Raw genomic sequence first — 17,861 nt, forward strand, 5'->3', positions numbered from 1 at the left:
GACAACTGATGGACACACGCTACTATAAGAAATTGGAGTCTGACCCTACACAGGACTATTACAAGGAACTTAACAAGTTGGCCTCTTGTCTGCCTGACATATCCATAAGAACTGATGAACTGATACCGGTGAGTCCAAGAATAGGCACATTCTACATGCTTCCCAAAATTCACAAATCTGGAAACCCAGGAAGACCCATCATTTCATGTGTGGGCACCCTCACTGAACAAGTCTCTGGATGGGTAGAGGGTATCCTTAAACCCTTGGTAAGGGATACAACCAGCTACATCCAGGACACTACTGACCTATTGAAAAAACTATCAGCAATAGGTCCTCTTCCAGAGGGAACCATCCTTGCCACCATGGATGTGGAATCCTTGTACTCGAATATTCCACACCAGGATGGATTAAATGCTTGCAAAATTTTCCTGGAAAATACAGGAACTGATGCCAATTCTGTGGTGAAGCTTACAAAATTTATCCTCACCCATAATTACTTTGAATTTGACAATGACATATATCTACAGGAGACTGGGACTGCAATGGGAAGCAAAATGGCACCACAATATGCAAATCTTTTCATGGCCAAGCTTGAGAGTGACTTTTTATCCTCTTGTCCTATCAGGCCTCTGGCCTACTACCGTTACATTGATGATATTTTAATCATCTGGACAGAGTCTGAGGAGCAGCTGAAGACCTTCCATGAACAATTTAATCAGTTTCATCCCACCATCAACCTAACACTCAACTACTCCTGCACGGAAATCAACTTCTTGGACACCATCATTAAACTACGGAACAATGAAATACAGACATCCCTGTACAAGAAGCCAATTGACCGTCCAACATACCTGAAATGGGACAGTTTTCATCCAAAACACATAAAAAACTCTATTGTATACAGCCAGGCTATCAGGTACAATCGGATATGTTCCAACAGTACAGATAGAGACAATCACCTTGAGGGCCTCAGAAAAACCTTTTTGAATCAAGGCTACCACCCAAGAACAATTGAAAACCAGATTATAAGAGCCACCAGAATATCAAGAAACCATCTTCTACATTATAAAACCAAAGAAGAGAACAACCGGGTCCCTCTTGTAGTCACCTACAATCCACATCTGGAGGTGTTTAGAGGAGCTGCACGGAAACTACAACCATTACTGCAAAAAGATGCCCGGTTAAAATCTATTTTTCCAGACCCCCCACTTCTGTGTTTTAGACAGCCCCCAAATCTAAGAAGCATCATTGTCAGATGCTCCCTGTCCTCTCCAACACCAACAGGAACATTTCCCTGCAACCAGAAAAAATGCAAGACCTGTCCATTAATATTGACAACGGACAAGATAAAGATTCCCAGATCACATCAGGACTACAAGATCCCAGGTACGTTCAGCTGCACCACAACCAATGTGGTGTACTTAATTATATGTACCAAATGTCCAACTGGGGGTCTGTATGTAGGGGAGACAGGACAACAGCTCAGGACAAGGATGAATTCTCACCGCCACACAATTAGAGAAAAAAGGATGGATCTACCTGTGGCCAAACATTTTTGTAACCCAGACCACAGCATCATGGACATGAAATTGCTGGTATTGAAAGGAAACTTCAAGTCCCAGAGAGACAGGAGACTATGGGAGTACAAACTTATGATGACCTTTGACACATTCAGAGAAGGAATGAATGTGTCTCATGGATTCATGTCTTTTTACATCAGTTAAAAGATGTGCTCCTCTGACCATCCGAGCATGTCACAGCCCTGGACCAGACCCTTATCAAAGGACAATAAAACTTTCACACTGAACTGCAGCAGTATTTATGGCTAGAACAGCTTGTCCCCCTGCCATAGAGATAGTTCTGTTTCATATAACTTGTTCTTTTTTTTTTTTTTTTACTGCACTATTCTAAGTCCTGTTGTGTATAAATACGTGACTCTTCAGATTTTGTGTTATACCATGCCTGATGAAGAGACCTGAGTAGTCTCGAAAGCTTGCAATTATTACCATCTTTTCAGTTAGCCATTAAAAGGTATCAACCACTGAGGACTCTCTATATACATGCAGTGAGGCTGCATAAATTCCCTGTATGATGCATGGGGTGTAATGAAGTCATCACGCTGCCTGCACCATTCATCAAGTGGCCAGCCAGTAGAGGCTAAGGCTACTTGAAGACGGCTTCAATGGAAAATCAGGTGTGTGATTTTTTTGTATTTCTATAAATTAATTACAAAATAATGAAAATCAGTTCCAATAATGAAATTTTGAATACATTTTAAAAAAAACAAACAAACAAACAAACATCATAAATGGGGTGGGAACATCATACTTTGGTGATGCTTTTCTGCAAGGTGGACAGGATGACTGCACTGTATTGAAGGGAGGATGGATGGGGTCATGTATCTTGAGATTTTGGCCAACAACATCCTTCCTTCAGTAAGAGCATTGAAGATGGGTCATGGCTGGGTCGTTCAGTATGACAATGACCCAAAATACAGTTCCCGAGCAACTAATGAGTGGCTTCATAAGAAGCATTTCAAGGTCCTGGAGTGGCCTTGTCAGTCTCCAGACCTGAACCCTATAGAAACTCTTTGTCAGGAGCTGAAACTCAATGTTAACCAGTGTCAGCCCCGAAACCTGAAAGATCTGGAGAAGATCTGTATGGAGGAGTGGGCCAAAATCCCTGCTGCAGTATGTGCAAACTGGGTCAAGAACTGCAGGAATCGTCTCACCTCTATAATTGCAAACAAAGGTTTCTGTACCAAATATTAAGTTCTGTATTTCTATTGTATCAAATACTTATTTCACAGATGAAGTGTACCAACTATAAAAATTACAGACCTCTCCAGTCTTTGTAGGTTGGAAAACTTGCAAACTCAGCAGTGTATCAAATACTTATTTGCCCAACTGTATGAAAAAGATCATTTCTGAAGTTTAACCTTAGAAGAAGGTGCATCTGCAAGCTATCTCCTCTGGATGTTTTTTTAACACTCTCAATACCATGAAACCTAAAAAAAAAAACCCTCTGTGTTACTATTATGTTCCAATACAAAATGTTTAAATGGGTTGATCAGGATTTTAACATTGATGATCTATCCTCACTCTAGAGCCAGCGTCACACGGTACGATATATCGGGCGATATGTCGGCGGGGTCACGGAGTTTGTGACGCACATCCGGCATCGTTTGATATATCGTAGCGTGTGACAGCTACGATATATCAAACTGGACCATGTGTAAGACAGGGTAGTAAACAGACTATAAGCATTATCTGCTATTCAGCCTACAAACTGCTCACACTGTTTGGCTTCAAGAGTGTTGTACCATGCGTCCCTGCAAAGTAAGACAGCAAGCTAGATGGAGATGATAAATGTCTTTGCTGTGCTCCCACAGTAGGACCGGTTTGACCTGGATCACGGACACTGCATGCACCTCCATCAGCGGGACATTCACTTCCACATCCCTTACCGCAGGCCTTGTGCCTTTTAAATTATGTACGCAGCTAAGAGCAGTATTATTGAAATTGTTTAAGTATCAGCACCACTGTCTGCAAGACTACAATCACTGCCTGAGACCCGCAACACACATCCATTTAATTTGTACGTGTGCGGTATGTATTTGCACGTACCGGAGACACGTACACACGGAGACCCATGTTATTCAATGGTAGATGGTGTAACGGGGTGCCAGGGGCGCCTCTGGGCTTGTAGTCGTGGCCCCTTCTGTCAGGCTTACCCCTGGCGTCGCCGTCACTGGGGGGACAGGAGGTGCCTTGGTGGGGCAGAGTGTGGTGGTGCAGGTGTCGTCCGGCGCACAAATACTCTTCAGGCGTGGATCAATGCAAACAACAAACATCTTTTATTCTCCGCAGTTCTTCACACTTGGCAGTAATAAAGCACAATGCTATGGCACTTTCTTCAGCTGAGGGGGGTCTACTATAGCGTTCCCTCAAGTGGGCGACGTGCCTGACTACTTCACTTCGCCCGGCTCCCACTTCTGGCTACCCACAGCCCGGACCCACACCGGACTGCTTCACCCTACGAGGTTCCGCCCGCTCCTGTCTTCTCCGGCTCCCCTGTACTTCAGCTGCCACACTCTGCCCCTGGCTGTTCCTTCCTCTTCTCTGTCCCAGACTCAACTGCCTGTCTTACACACTTTCTTCCCTCCTACACTGCCGGCTCCTCCTCCCTACTGTGGTGAAAGCCGTCCCACCCGGCCACTAGAGGGTACCCTGACAACAGCATACATGAATACAATATAAAACATTTTTATTAATAACGTTTCCGGGTTAACTAGACTTCCTGGTAAGGGGTCTACCCACCCCTTACACTCCTCCCCTCTTTAACCTGAGCCTCCTGGCCAGGCTCCACACTAAAATTACAACTGTTAAAACCACATAAAACATGTTCAATCAACTTGCGAACCTGTCCAGCGCCCGGAGGCTTGGAAGCGCTCCCGGTCTTTGGTGTGCCCGGAGGCTTAGCAGCACTCCCGGTCTTTGGTGTGCCCGGAGGCTTGGCAGCGCTCCCGGTCTTTGTCGGTCACCGCAGGAACACGGAAGTTTTCCTCTCCATAACACGAAGGAGCCCCTGGCTCAGTCCAGCAAGCAGGCTCACTCCGGAATATGCAACTCAAACAATAAACTTTCTCCGGCTTAAACACGCCGGCTTCAAACAGAACAGTCCCGCCCTCCTCCGGTCTCGATACTCATTCCGGGTGGAAGGCCCGTTGCCACTCAGCCCTCTGCGCCTGGATGTATTCCGATATGGACTGCCCGGGTAGTCGGCGCAGCCGCCGGAAAGGCTCCTGACTGGTGAGTTGCTCCGCTGCTGCAGCCCCCGGCTTGGGCTCCTCAGGCTCTGACGGAGGTGAGGGGGTCGCTGCGCGGGACGGTGGCGGACTGCCCATCACAATCGTCGGGTGAGTGATAATGTTCTGGTTAATCGCCAGTACCGGCGAGGTTCCCTTCTCCGGGTCGGTACTTGGCACGGGCATGACTGCCGGAGCTACAGCTACGGTATGTCGGGGTCGGGAGGCTTCAGCCAGCACCGGTCTTCGTTGCGCTTGTCGCCGGGCCTGGTGTTCTTCCCACTCTACCTCTTGCTGCCATTGGGCAGCCTCCTGCTCGGTAGGCGTGCGGTGCACCCCCACCGCAAACAAGCCCCGGCAGCCCACTTCTCTCAGGAATCGTACTTTTTCTCCTGGGTATAGGGTATGCAAACGCTGCAGGATGCCTTCCGTATCCAAGTTGACGCGATTATAAAAATAGTCGTCGCCGGTTTCGCCATCCCAGATGAAGCCGTACCCTTCTCTCTGGTTAAACTTGACGACCACTCCAGTGGTATACTGACGCTCAAGCTCTTCGCCGTGGGGACCCGCCATGATCTCCCGGGCGACGGTTTCGACAAGCAGCCGTTCTTGCACTGGGTCCGGCTCGGGTGACGGGGATCTTCGGGTTGGTAGGGGAGACGGCAGCACCGGGTCCCAATAGAAACCCCAGTCGTCTCGCTCTAATTTCGGGGCGTAGGTTTCTGCCGGAGTTTGGCTAGGTGCTCCAGACCCCTCCGTGGCTGGCGGCGGTCTCTCCGGGCAGGGATATGGGGCTCCCAACATCCGGCTCCCCGACGGCAGTTGGGCGGCGTAGGTCGCCCGGACCTCGGTTGTGGTCGCACCGATCTCCGCGTCCCATGTTGTGAGCCACGTCACCCTACTGGCTTGCCCCGGTCCTCCGGGTACAGCCGGCAAGTAGGTAGGGAATCCCTCCGCAGACACCACCTGCTTCTTACGGCTCTCGTCCAATTTCTCCATATTCTCGGCAGCACTAGTACTCAGTAATGGCGTCTGGGTCAGTGGCGAGACTAGAGGAAGTGGAGGCGGGCTCACTTTTCCCGCTCTTGAGGATACTCCACCCTTAGCCTCGCACCACAGATCGACCCCTCCGCGACGGCACTTCTTTCTTCTTACAACACCGCCCACTGTACATGTCTCTGTTCGTGCCCTGGGACCGGCACCTCCCTTCTTTGGGCGGAGCACTCCGAACTTCTTTTTCGGCACCGGCCAGCCCCAGGCTCTTCTTTTGGCGCCAATTCTCCGCGCGCTTTCTGTTTCTTCACAGACGCCGGCCACCTTGCCGCCATCTTGTGCCCGGTCCTTCACCTCAGGCACTGTTTCTTCTTCCCACCATGGGACTGGAAATCTTCGCTGAGAGTCCGGATCAGGGGCCCTTGGCACCACTTGGTCTCCATCTTCTTGGAGCGGGTCCCCTTGCATATGATCCGGATCCTGCCGACTACGCCACATGTAACGGGGTGCCAGGGGCGCCTCTGGGCTTGTAGTCGTGGCCCCTTCTGTCAGGCTTACCCCTGGCGTCGCCGTCACTGGGGGGACAGGAGGTGCCTTGGTGGGGCAGAGTGTGGTGGTGCAGGTGTCGTCCGGCGCACAAATACTCTTCAGGCGTGGATCAATGCAAACAACAAACATCTTTTATTCTCCGCAGTTCTTCACACTTGGCAGTAATAAAGCACAATGCTATGGCACTTTCTTCAGCTGAGGGGGGGTCTACTATAGCGTTCCCTCAAGTGGGCGACGTGCCTGACTACTTCACTTCGCCCGGCTCCCACTTCTGGCTACCCACAGCCCGGACCCACACCGGACTGCTTCACCCTACGAGGTTCCGCCCGCTCCTGTCTTCTCCGGCTCCCCTGTACTTCAGCTGCCACACTCTGCCCCTGGCTGTTCCTTCCTCTTCTCTGTCCCAGACTCAACTGCCTGTCTTACACACTTTCTTCCCTCCTACACTGCCGGCTCCTCCTCCCTACTGTGGTGAAAGCCGTCCCACCCGGCCACTAGAGGGTACCCTGACAACAGCATACATGAATACAATATAAAACATTTTTATTAATAACGTTTCCGGGTTAACTAGACTTCCTGGTAAGGGGTCTACCCACCCCTTACAATGGCACACACACGTAAAATCACACGGAACGTGTGACCATGTGGTAAGTACGTGTGTGCGCTTTTCTACACGGACAACATGTCCATTTTTGGCTGGCAGCACGCAGGCACAGACCCGCTTTAGTCTATGGGTCCGTGCCTGCACGTACCGCACACGGAGTATCTCCGTGTTCAGCACGTTTCGTGCGTGTGCGTTTTTACACTAGCAATCTTTTCTTTTGTTTTTTTTTAAATTAAATTCAGTATACTTACCTTTTTTCCTGCTGTTCTCAGTCATACTTATATTGGCGCTCGTTTTTTTTCTTCCCACAGCTCATACCGCTCCCCGATCACCAGCGCGGCGAGGAATAGCTGTGCAGAGAATACGCGGCAACAATTACTTTGAATATGCCGGCCGCTCATTAATCAATCTCGTATTCCCTGCTTTCCCCACCCACAGACGCCTGTGATTGGTTGCAGTCAGACACGCCCCCCATGCTGAGTGACAGCTGTCTCACTGCACCCAATCACAGCAGCCGGTGGGCGTGTCTATACTGTGCAGTAAAATAAATAATTTAAAAAAACGGCGTGCGGTCCCCCCCAATTTTAATACCAGCCAGATAAAGCCATACGGCTGAAGGCTGGTATTCTCAGGATGGGGAGCCCCACGCTATGGGGAGCCCCCCAGCCTAACAATGTCAGTCAGCAGCCGCCCAGAATTGCCGCATACATTATATGCAACAGTTCTGGGACTGTACCCGGCTCTTCCCGATTTGCCCTGGTGCGTTGGCAAATCGGGGTAATAAGGAGTTTTTGGCAGCCCATAGCTGCACACCCGAACAATCCTTTATTAGAAAAAAAAACACTAACAAATTGCCTTGTTTACCAATTTAATAAGCCTGAAAAGCCCTCCATGTCTGGCGTACTCCAGGATGGTCCAGCGTCACTTCCAGCTCTGCTGCATGAAGGTGACCAGAGCTGCAGAAGACACCGCCGCTCCTGTCAGCTCCACGCAGCTAATGAAGGGAATAGCGCGATCAGCTGTATTCAGCGTTGGCCGCGAGTAACCTCAGTGACAGCTCAGCTGATTGCGCTACTCACCTCAGTTGCTGCGTGGAGCTGACAGGAGTGGCGGTGTATTCTGCAGCTCCAGTCACCTTCATGCAGCAGAGCTGGAAGCGACGCTGGACCATCCTGGAGTACACCGGACATGGAGGGCTTTTTCGGGCTTATTAAATTGGTGAGCAAGGCAATTTGTTAGTGTTTCTTATTTCTAATAAAGGATTGTTCGGGTGTGTGTGTTTATTTACTGTAATTTACAGATTAATCATGGAAGGTATCTCGGGGAGACGCCTGTCATGATTAATCTAGGACTTATTGGCAGCTATGGGCTGCCAAGAACTCCTTATTACCCCAATTTGCCAACGCACCAGGGCAAATCGAGAAGAGCCGGGTACAGTCCCAGAACTGTCGCATATAATGTATGCGGCAAATCTGGGCGGCTGCTGACTGATATTGTTAGGCTGGGGGGCTACCCATAACGTGGGGCTCCCCATCCTGAGAATACCAGCCTTCAGCCGTATGGCTTTATCTGGCTGGTATTAAAATTGGGGGGGACCGCACGCCGTTTTTTTTAATTATTTATTTATTTATTTCACTGCACAGTATAGACACGCCCACCGGCTGCTGTGATTTGGTGCAGTGAGACAGCTGTCACTCAGCGTGGGGGGCGTGTCTGACTGCAACCAATCACAGGCATCTGTGGGTGGGCAAAGCAGGGAATACGAGATTGATTAATGAGCGGCCGGCATATTCAAAGTAATTGTTGCCGCGTATTCTCTGCACAGCTATTCCTCGCCGCGCTGGTGATCGCGGAGCGGTAAGTATGAGAGAGGGCTGCTCACTTCAGTCACTCGGGGGATTAGCGGTCACTGGTGAATCCTTCACAGGTGACCGCTAATCCGTACGCGGCACACAGACAGAGCTGAGGTATGACAATGAAGTCGGGTGAAGTTCACTCGAGTTCATTCTCATCGCGCAACTCTGTCTGCTGTCAGCCGACATGTATCAACGACATTGTGCAACACACAAACGGACATTCCACACGGACATTCCACGTACACATACATGGGCATTTTACACACAAACACGGACATTTTACACGTACACACGGCTCGCATATGCCATCACACGGATGCCATACGTACCGGAGAAACGCCCCCAAAAAACGGAACACGGACCCGAAAAACGGACCGTGTCACACGGACGTTTTTTTGCGGAAGTGTGTTTTAGGCCTAAAGGCTTGTAAGACAAAATTCCTACTCCACCAGTTTGCCTTACAGTAAATACATCTAAGAGCATTCTTATTAAAGAATAAATGACATTTTTGAGGTATCAGCAATATGGTCTTTAAGGCTAGAATAACTGCCTAAAGGCTTTTAAGACACAATTCCTACTCCACTAGCTTGCACTACAGTGAATGCAGCTAAGAGCGGTATTTTTAGAGAATAAATTACATTTTTGATCTATCAGCACCATGGTCTGTAAGGGTAGAATCACTGTCTAAAGGCCCATAAGACAAAATTTACTACACAATTTACTACAAATTACATAAATGCAGGTAGGAGCAGTATTATTAGAGAATAAACAAAATGTTTTAGGTATCAGCAGCGCAGTTTGTAAGCCTACAATCACTGCCGACTGGCCTCCAATACACTACCCCTACTCCAGAAGCTTGCCCTACAGTAAATGCAGCTGAAAGCAGTTTTATTAAAGAATAAATTCAATTTTTGAGGTATCAGCATCACAGTCTGTCAGGCTGCAATCACTGCCTAAATGCCTGTAAGACAGTTCCCATTCCACCAGCTTGCCTTACAGTAAATTCAGCTAAGAGTGATATAATTAGAGAATAAATGTGAATTTTCAGATATCAGCAGCATGGTTTGTACTGCTTGAATCCCTGCCTACCAGCTTCTAATACACTACCCCTAGTCCAGAAACTTGCCTACACTAAATACAGAATAAGAACAGTATTTTGAGAGCATAGAATAGCTTTCAATTAGACCTGATAAGGACTGTTGGTTTACTGTTGTTCCAGCGGGCACTTTCAAGTTATAAGACATTGTCCCTTCTCCAGTAGACTCTCTCTCCAGTCCCTACACTATTTTCGGGTAGAGTGCGACAAATATAGCATCTCAGGGTCTTATGATGCTATGCAGCCAGCTAATCACAGTAATACCAGCAGATAACAGAGAGTAGTAGAGATGGGTTTCAAAGCCGCGCCAATGACCAAATGATCATGGAAGATTAAGATTAATGTTGCTTTATTTCATGCACAGGTCAACGCATTTCAGGAGACTCAGCTCCCTTCCTCAGGACAAACTGGCAAAGAACATCAAATCTCAATACCAGCAGCCAAGATGGCAGCATTACCATGATTGGCAGTTATTCCCAGCATACCTGCTGGCTGAAAAGTAACCAGAAAACATGCTAGGGGGGACTCAAGCATGGCGCTTGAGTAGCAGAATGCTCGATCGCTTATCTAGCGTATTGAGCATTAGCATACTCGATTGATTACAGAGCAGTACTGAGCACCTTGTCCCATCACCAGTAATCAGGGGTGGGATTCAAATTTTTAACAACAGGTTCTCTGTAAACCCCACTCATTTGAAAACCACACCCATTCAGTAACCACACCCATTTTTTTAGCCACACCCATTTACACGCGCTTTCCTCAACCAAAAATTGCAAGTCATTTAAAGTAAAATCTCTTTCCCCTTCTTCCCCTCCTATACCTTCACTCTCCTGTCCAGTACCAGTTGTTCCAGTCACTGTCAGTCATATTGTATTAAACGGTTTTTCTACAATTTTTAAAAATTATTACTAAAGGAGCCCTGCTAAAATTGGAATGGTCTATTTCCCTTGCAGATCCCATCCCATAATGGCCCCTTTCCCCTGCAGATCCCATCCCATTATGGCCTCTTTCCCCCTACAGATCACATCCCATGTGGCTCTTTTCCTCCTACAACTCCCATCCCATTATGGCCTCTTTCCCCTGCAGATCCCATCATGGCTTCTTTTCCCAGCAGATCTTATCCCATGTGCTCATTTTCCCATATAGCTCCCATCTATGCAGCCTCCTCTCCCCATATAGCTCCCATCTATGTGGCCTCCTCTCCCCATATAGTTCCCATCTATGTGGCCTCCTTTCCCCATATAGCTCCCATCTATGCAGCCTCCTGTCCCCATATAGTTCCCATCTATGTGGCCTCCTCTCCCCATATAGTTCCCATCTTTATCCGGCCTCATCTCCCCATATAGTTCCCATGTTTTGCGGCCCCTCTCCCCATATAGTTCCCATCTTTATGCGGCTCCTCTCCCCATATAGCTCCCATCCTTATGCGGCCTCCTCTTCCCATATAGCTCCCATCTTTATGCAGCCCCTCTCCCCATATAGCTCCCATCTTTATGCGGCTCCTCTCCCCATATAGCTCCCATCTTTATGCGGCCTCCTCTCCCCATATAGATGCCATCTTATGCAGCCCCTTTCCCCATATAGCTCCCATCTTTTGTGGCCCCTCTCCCCATATAGCTTCCATCTTTATGCGGCATCCTCTCCCCATATAGCTGCCATCTTTTGCGGCCCCTCTCCCCATATAGCTCCCATCTTTTGCAGCCCCTCTCCCCACATAGCTCCCATCTTTTGCGGCCCCTCTCCTCATATAGTTCTCATCTTTTGCGGCCCCTCTCACCATATATCTCCCATCTTTTGCGGCCTCCTCTCCCCATATAGCTCCCATCTTTATGCGGTCTCCTATCCCCATATAGCTCTTATCTTTTGCGGCCCCTCTCCCCATATAGCTCCCATCCTTATGCGGCCTCCTCTCCCCATATAGCTCCCATCTTTATGCAGCCCCTCTTCCCATATAGCTCCCATCTTTATGCGGCTCCTCTCCCCATATAGCTCCCATCTTTATGCGGCCTCCTCTCCCCATATAGCTGCCATCTTATGCAGCCCCTCTCCCCATATAGCTCCCATCTTTTGCGGCCCCTCTCCCCACATAGCTTCCATCTTTTGCGGCCCCTCTCCCCATATAGTTCTCATCTTTTGCGGCCCCTCTCACCATATATCTCCCATCTTTTGCGGCCTTCTCTCCCCATATAGCTCCCATCTTTATGCGGCTTCCTCTCCCCATATAGCTCTTATCTTTTGCGGCCCCTCTCCCCATATAGCTCCCATCCTTATGCGGCCTCCTCTCCCCAAATAGCTCCCATCTTTATGCAGCCCCTCTTCCCATATAGATCCCATCTTTATGCGGCTCCTCTCCCCATATAGCTCCCATCTTTATGCGGCCTCCTCTCCCCATATAGCTGCCATCTTATGCAGCCCCTTTTCCCATATAGCTCCCATCTTTTGCAGCCCCTCTCTCCATATAGCTTCCATCTTTATGCGGCATCCTCTCCCCATATAGCTTCCATCTTTTGCGGCCCCTCTCCCCATATAGTTCTCATCTTTTGCGGCCCCTCTCACCATATAGCTCCCATCTTTTGCGGCCTCCTCTCCCCATATAGCTCCCATCCTTATGCGGCCTCCTCTCCCATATAGCTCTTATCTTTTGCGGCCCCTCTCCCCATATAGCTCCCATCTTTATGCGGCCTCCTCTCCCCATATAGCTGCCATCTTTTGCGGCCCCTCTCCCCATATAGCTCCCATCTTTTGCAGCCCCTCTCCCAACATAGCTCCCATCTTTTGCGGCTCCTCTTGCCATATAGTTCTCATCTTTTGCGGCCCCTCTCCCCATATAGCTCCCATCTTTTGCGGCCCCTCTCACCATATATCTCCCATCTATTGCGGCCTTCTCTCCCCATATAGCTCCCATCTTTATGCGGCCTCCTCTCCCCATATAAATGCCATCTTATGCAGCCCCTTTCCCCATATAGCTCCCATCTTTTGTGGCCCCTCTCCCCATATAGCTTCCATCTTTATGCGGCATCCTCTCCCCATATAGCTGCCATCTTTTGCGGCCCCTCTCCCCATATAGCTCCCATCTTTTGCGGCCCCTCTCCCCACATAGCTTCCATCTTTTGCGGCCCCTCTCCCCATATAGTTCTCATCTTTTGCGGCCCCTCTCACCATATATCTCCCATCTTTTGCGGCCTTCTCTCCCCATATAGCTCCCATCTTTATGCGGCTTCCTCTCCCCATATAGCTCTTATCTTTTGCGGCCCCTCTCCCCATATAGCTCCCATCCTTATGCGGCCTCCTCTCCCCATATAGCTCCCATCTTTATGCAGCCCCTCTTCCCATATAGCTCCCATCTTTATGCGGCTCCTCTCCCCATATAGCTCCCATCTTTATGCGGCCTCCTCTCCCCATATAGCTGCCATCTTATGCAGCCCCTTTTCCCATATAGCTCCCATCTTTTGCAGCCCCTCTCTCCATATAGCTTCCATCTTTATGCGGCATCCTCTCCCCATATAGCTCCCATGTTTTGCGGCCTCTCTCCCCATATAGCTCCCATCTTTTGCGGCCCCTCTCCCCACATAGCTTCCATCTTTTGCGGCCCCTCTCCCCATATAGTTCTCATCTTTTGCGGCCCCTCTGACCATATAGCTCCCATCTTTTGCGGCCTCCTCTCACCATATAGCTCCCATCCTTATGCGGCCTCCTCTCCCATATAGCTCTTATCTTTTGCGGCCCCTCTCCCCATATAGCTCCCATCTTTATGCGGCCTCCTCTCCCCATATAGCTGCCATCTTTTGCGGCCCCTCTCCCCATATAGCTCCCATCTTTTGCAGCCCCTCTCCCAACATAGCTCCCATCTTTTGCGGCTCCTCTTGCCATATAGTTCTCATCTTTTGCGGCCCCTCTCCCCATATAGCTCCCATCTTTTCGGGGCCCTCTCCCCACATAGCTCCCATCTTTTGCGGCCCCTCTCCCCATATAGTTCTCATCTTTTGTGGCCCCTCTCACTATATAGCTCCCATCTTTTGCGGCCTCCTCTCCCCATATAGCTCCCATCTTTATGCGGCCTCCTCTCTCCATATAGCTCTTATCTTTTGCGGCCCCTCTCCCCATATAGCTCCCATCTTTATGCGGCCTCCTCTCCCCATATAGCTGCCATCTTTTGCGGCCCCTCTCCCGCAAATGTATTCATTTTACCCCTGATGAAGCCACACATGCTGGCGTAACACGTGGGGCAGGTGCACCCACACTATCTCCCTCACTATTTACTTATCTGGTATTGTATTGGCTCTCTTTGATCTGTACCATATTTATGTTAGTCCTACATTTGGTGACTATGTATTGCTGTATACTGTTCTCTGGTACTGTTACTTTTGAGCCTCTGTGATTTGTTCCATCTGCATTATTTCATGAGGTTTTAGTGGTGATGTGCCAATCTGCTCATGGGTGGATCGCCCCTTTGATCTTTCCCATTTTTAAGTGTTCTTAATAATATTTCTCTGTTATTAATAAACTTTTTCACACTTTTTGCATGCAACAAGGGACTCCTCTTGCTTCATTCCATTATTCTGGATTTTCCAGTACATGTTTGGTGTATTTGTGCCCACTCTTTCCCATGTGTTGTGTTCTAAGTGTTATGCACATGTATGATCCAACACGGATAACGTGGGAAGTAAAGCCTACCATCCTATAGCCGCACTTACACTCTACTGGTTCCTGTACAGACTAGAATTCCCTAACCACACATCTAGAAACAACAGCTCGGACTTGACTCCCTAAAAGGCCATTAAGTTGTTTCACGTTCCTACTGAGGAAGCAAAGGGAGGTAGCTGCACTCAACTAACTAGGATAAAGAAGGTGTGCAGGGATAGACAGAAACCCAAGGTTCACAAACATAAAGTACGTGCTGAAAGAAAAAGGAGAATAATAAATGCAAGCAATGGAAAATCTTCCGAACAGATAATAGAAGAAAGATGTAGGAAAGGCAGATGGGAAAACCCAGAGAAATACAACATTGGTCTCAGCCCACCAGAAAAAATCCCTTAGCAGCAGGGCTAGAATCCCTTAGCAGATATCCAACTAGAAAATATAGCCAGCAGAGAGGGATGTTCAATGGAGAGTATAAATAGCCCCACCCGGGATGTGATAGGACAAAGACAAAATAGAAAAATGAGAACAGATAACTAGCAATCTGCTGCTCAACAGAGAAGGAAACCGAGCATGCAGCAAGAGGCCACCGGGTCAAGTACTGAGATAGAGGCATGACATGTCTTAATGATGATAATGTAATGTGATGCCCAGAGGTATGAAGTGATCCAACCATGTGGTAGAGAAGACTTTGGGCCCCCTAAGTGGTTAGCTGAGACTGATACCTCTGCATTAGAACTAAGCAAAATGATTCTCCGGCCCTGGTCCAGCAGAAATATTGATAGTCTGTAGTAGAATCCTGCAACCAACCTTCAACCGGCCAACATCACCAGCTCTTATTTTGATCAGTAGGTCTGACATGATAACATTTCTAAATTCTCAAAGTGATTAGTTCTTTGCACTTCTGATATCACCATCACTACATAGAAGTCCTAGTTCCTATATTTGATATATAGAAGTGGTTACATATATGAATTAGAATGAATTTATACGTAAATATATAATTATGTGATTTTCTTATAGATTGAAGAATAAAGCACATGATGGGTTCCTTATTGCTTGGTATCATCCTCGTCCTGATGTCCGGTAAATGTAAGCATGTATTCCAACTGTGTTACGGGGGGCTGTCTGATAATAACCGAAAGGAGTATCAGACAGTCAGGGTCCACCGTGCAAAGACTTTGCTGCAGACTATGGCAGAGTGCAATACCTCTGTTAACTCACAGAAGGATATAATAAGTAAGTAAAGCAATTCCTCCCTTACTTGGAGGGTGTGTGGAATGATCTCTGTTAATAATCACAGAGACAAAGGCAATGTGTGTGAAATGGCACCTACCTAGGTCCGCTCTTCTAGTGGTGCAAAAGAGACGAACAGCAGCGTAAGCCGCACAAAGCTCCTACCTCTGTTCACTCCCCTAGTGTGCGAGGATACGAACAACTGCCAGACGCAGTAGAAGGAACGTTACCCTAGCGGCAACGTCCACCTACGAGTAGAATCACAAGGCCCAGCCAGACCATGTGCCTCAGGCACCTGCCTATGTCCGCTCCCCTAAGAGGTAAGGATACGGACAGCAGCCGAAGCTGTAAGGTATAAGAACGCTACCCTGCCGGTAGCGCTCACCTAGCATAGACAGAGGAATGCCTAGAGGAACGCGCACAGAGCGTCTACTCATATGCATGAACCAAGAGGACTGAGCACCATGCGGCGTGTGTCAGGGTCTTATATAGACTCTGTGCCTCATCCAAGATGGAGGACACCAGAGCCAATCCGCTGCCAGAACGACAGGAGTGACGTCATGCTGGCCTATCACCGAGCAAGACGTCACAAGCACATGACCAACGACCAATCGGCATAGAAGGTGTCAGAGACATGTGACCTCGTGTCAGCGATGATGTCACCCGCACATGTGCAATGGCTCCAAGATTGGACTTAGTCTCCGGCGCTCGCACATGTGCAGTAGCAAGAAATCTGGACTTAGTCTCCAGCGCTCGCACATGTGCAGTAGCAAGAAATCTGGACTTAGTCTCCAGCGCTCGCACATGTGCAGTAGCAAGAAATCTGGACTTAGTCTCCAGCGCTCGCACATGTGCAGTAGCAAGAAATCTGGACATAGTCTCCAGTGCTCGCAGCAACCGTAACAGTACCTCCCCCTCAAGGGCCCCCCTCCCGGCGACGCAGGTAATCGGCAACTAAGTCGGGAGCATGGACAGCCTCCTCAGGCTCCCAAGAGCGGTGTTCCGGGCCATAGCCCTCCCAATCTATCAAGAAGAACCTGCGCCTTCTAACCATCTTAGAACCAACTATGGCTCGTACCTCATAGCTAGAGCGAGAGGAATCAGAAGCAGGAGAGTGCACTTCACGAGCGTGAGGTAAAATAGCCGGCTTTAGCAGTGAGACATGGAATTTGTCATGAATCCTAAGATGGACAGGTAACTTCAATTGATAGACTACAGGATTTACCTGTCGAAGAACCTCATAAGGACCCAGGAAACGAGGAGCAAATTTGACAGAGCTCACTCTAAGTCTCACGTGTTTTGCAGAGAGCCACACAAAGTCCCCTGGAGAAAAGACAGGAGCCGGGCGACGAAACCGATCGGACACCGTCTTCATACGGTCCTTAGCTGCTTGGATCGACTCTTGAGTCCGATCCCAAACCTCTCTGGCATTAGTTGCCCAGTCGGCCACAAGAGGAGGAGGTGCAGCAGCGGGAAACGGTACCCTAGGGTGTTGCCCATTATTGAGTACGAACGGTGTCTGCCCAGTGGCCTCAGCCAGCGAATTGTTAAGGGCAAATTCTGCCCAGGGTAGGAGGGAGGACCAGTTATCGTGGTTCTCAGCAACAAAGTGTCGAAGGTATATAATCATAGATTGATTGGTACGTTCAACCAAACCATTAGTCTCCGGATGGTATGCCGAAGAGAGATTCAACTCAATTTGCAGAAGGCTACAAAGATCTCGCCAGAAACGGGAAGTAAATTGCGGGCCTCTATCACAAATGATACGATCTGGCATCCCGTGAAGCCTAAAGACATGCTTGAGGAATAGTTTGGCTAGTACCCTGGAAGATGGGATTCTCGATAACGGTACGAGATGAACCATCCGGGAGAAATGGTCCGTAATGACCCACACAAATCTATGTCCCTGTGAACATGGAAGATCACCCACAAAGTCCATGCCTACCACCTCCCATGGTCTATCTGGCACTGGTAAAGGATGCAAGAGCCCAGCCGGTCTCTGCCGTAATGGACGGTTGCGAGCACACGAGTAGCAGGAACCGACATATCTCTTGACGTGGCTGGCTAAGTGTGGCCACCAAT

General features: G+C 48.8%; 1 protein-coding gene across 2 annotated transcripts in view; it reads left to right on the forward strand.

Moving 5' to 3' along the window:
* Positions 1 to 17,861, forward strand: part of LOC142310361 (uncharacterized) — a 216,143-nt gene that overhangs the window by 65,036 nt on the left and 133,246 nt on the right. For both annotated transcript variants that reach the window (XM_075347879.1, XM_075347881.1), the window contains exon 2: positions 15,567 to 15,635. In XM_075347879.1, coding sequence (XP_075203994.1) covers positions 15,584 to 15,635 — 52 coding nt within the window. In that variant the 5' untranslated portion in view covers positions 15,567 to 15,583. The remainder of the gene's footprint in view (positions 1 to 15,566; positions 15,636 to 17,861) is intronic.

This window comes from Anomaloglossus baeobatrachus, chromosome 5, assembly GCF_048569485.1.
Source record: "Anomaloglossus baeobatrachus isolate aAnoBae1 chromosome 5, aAnoBae1.hap1, whole genome shotgun sequence".
Taxonomy (NCBI): Eukaryota; Metazoa; Chordata; class Amphibia; order Anura; family Aromobatidae; genus Anomaloglossus; species Anomaloglossus baeobatrachus.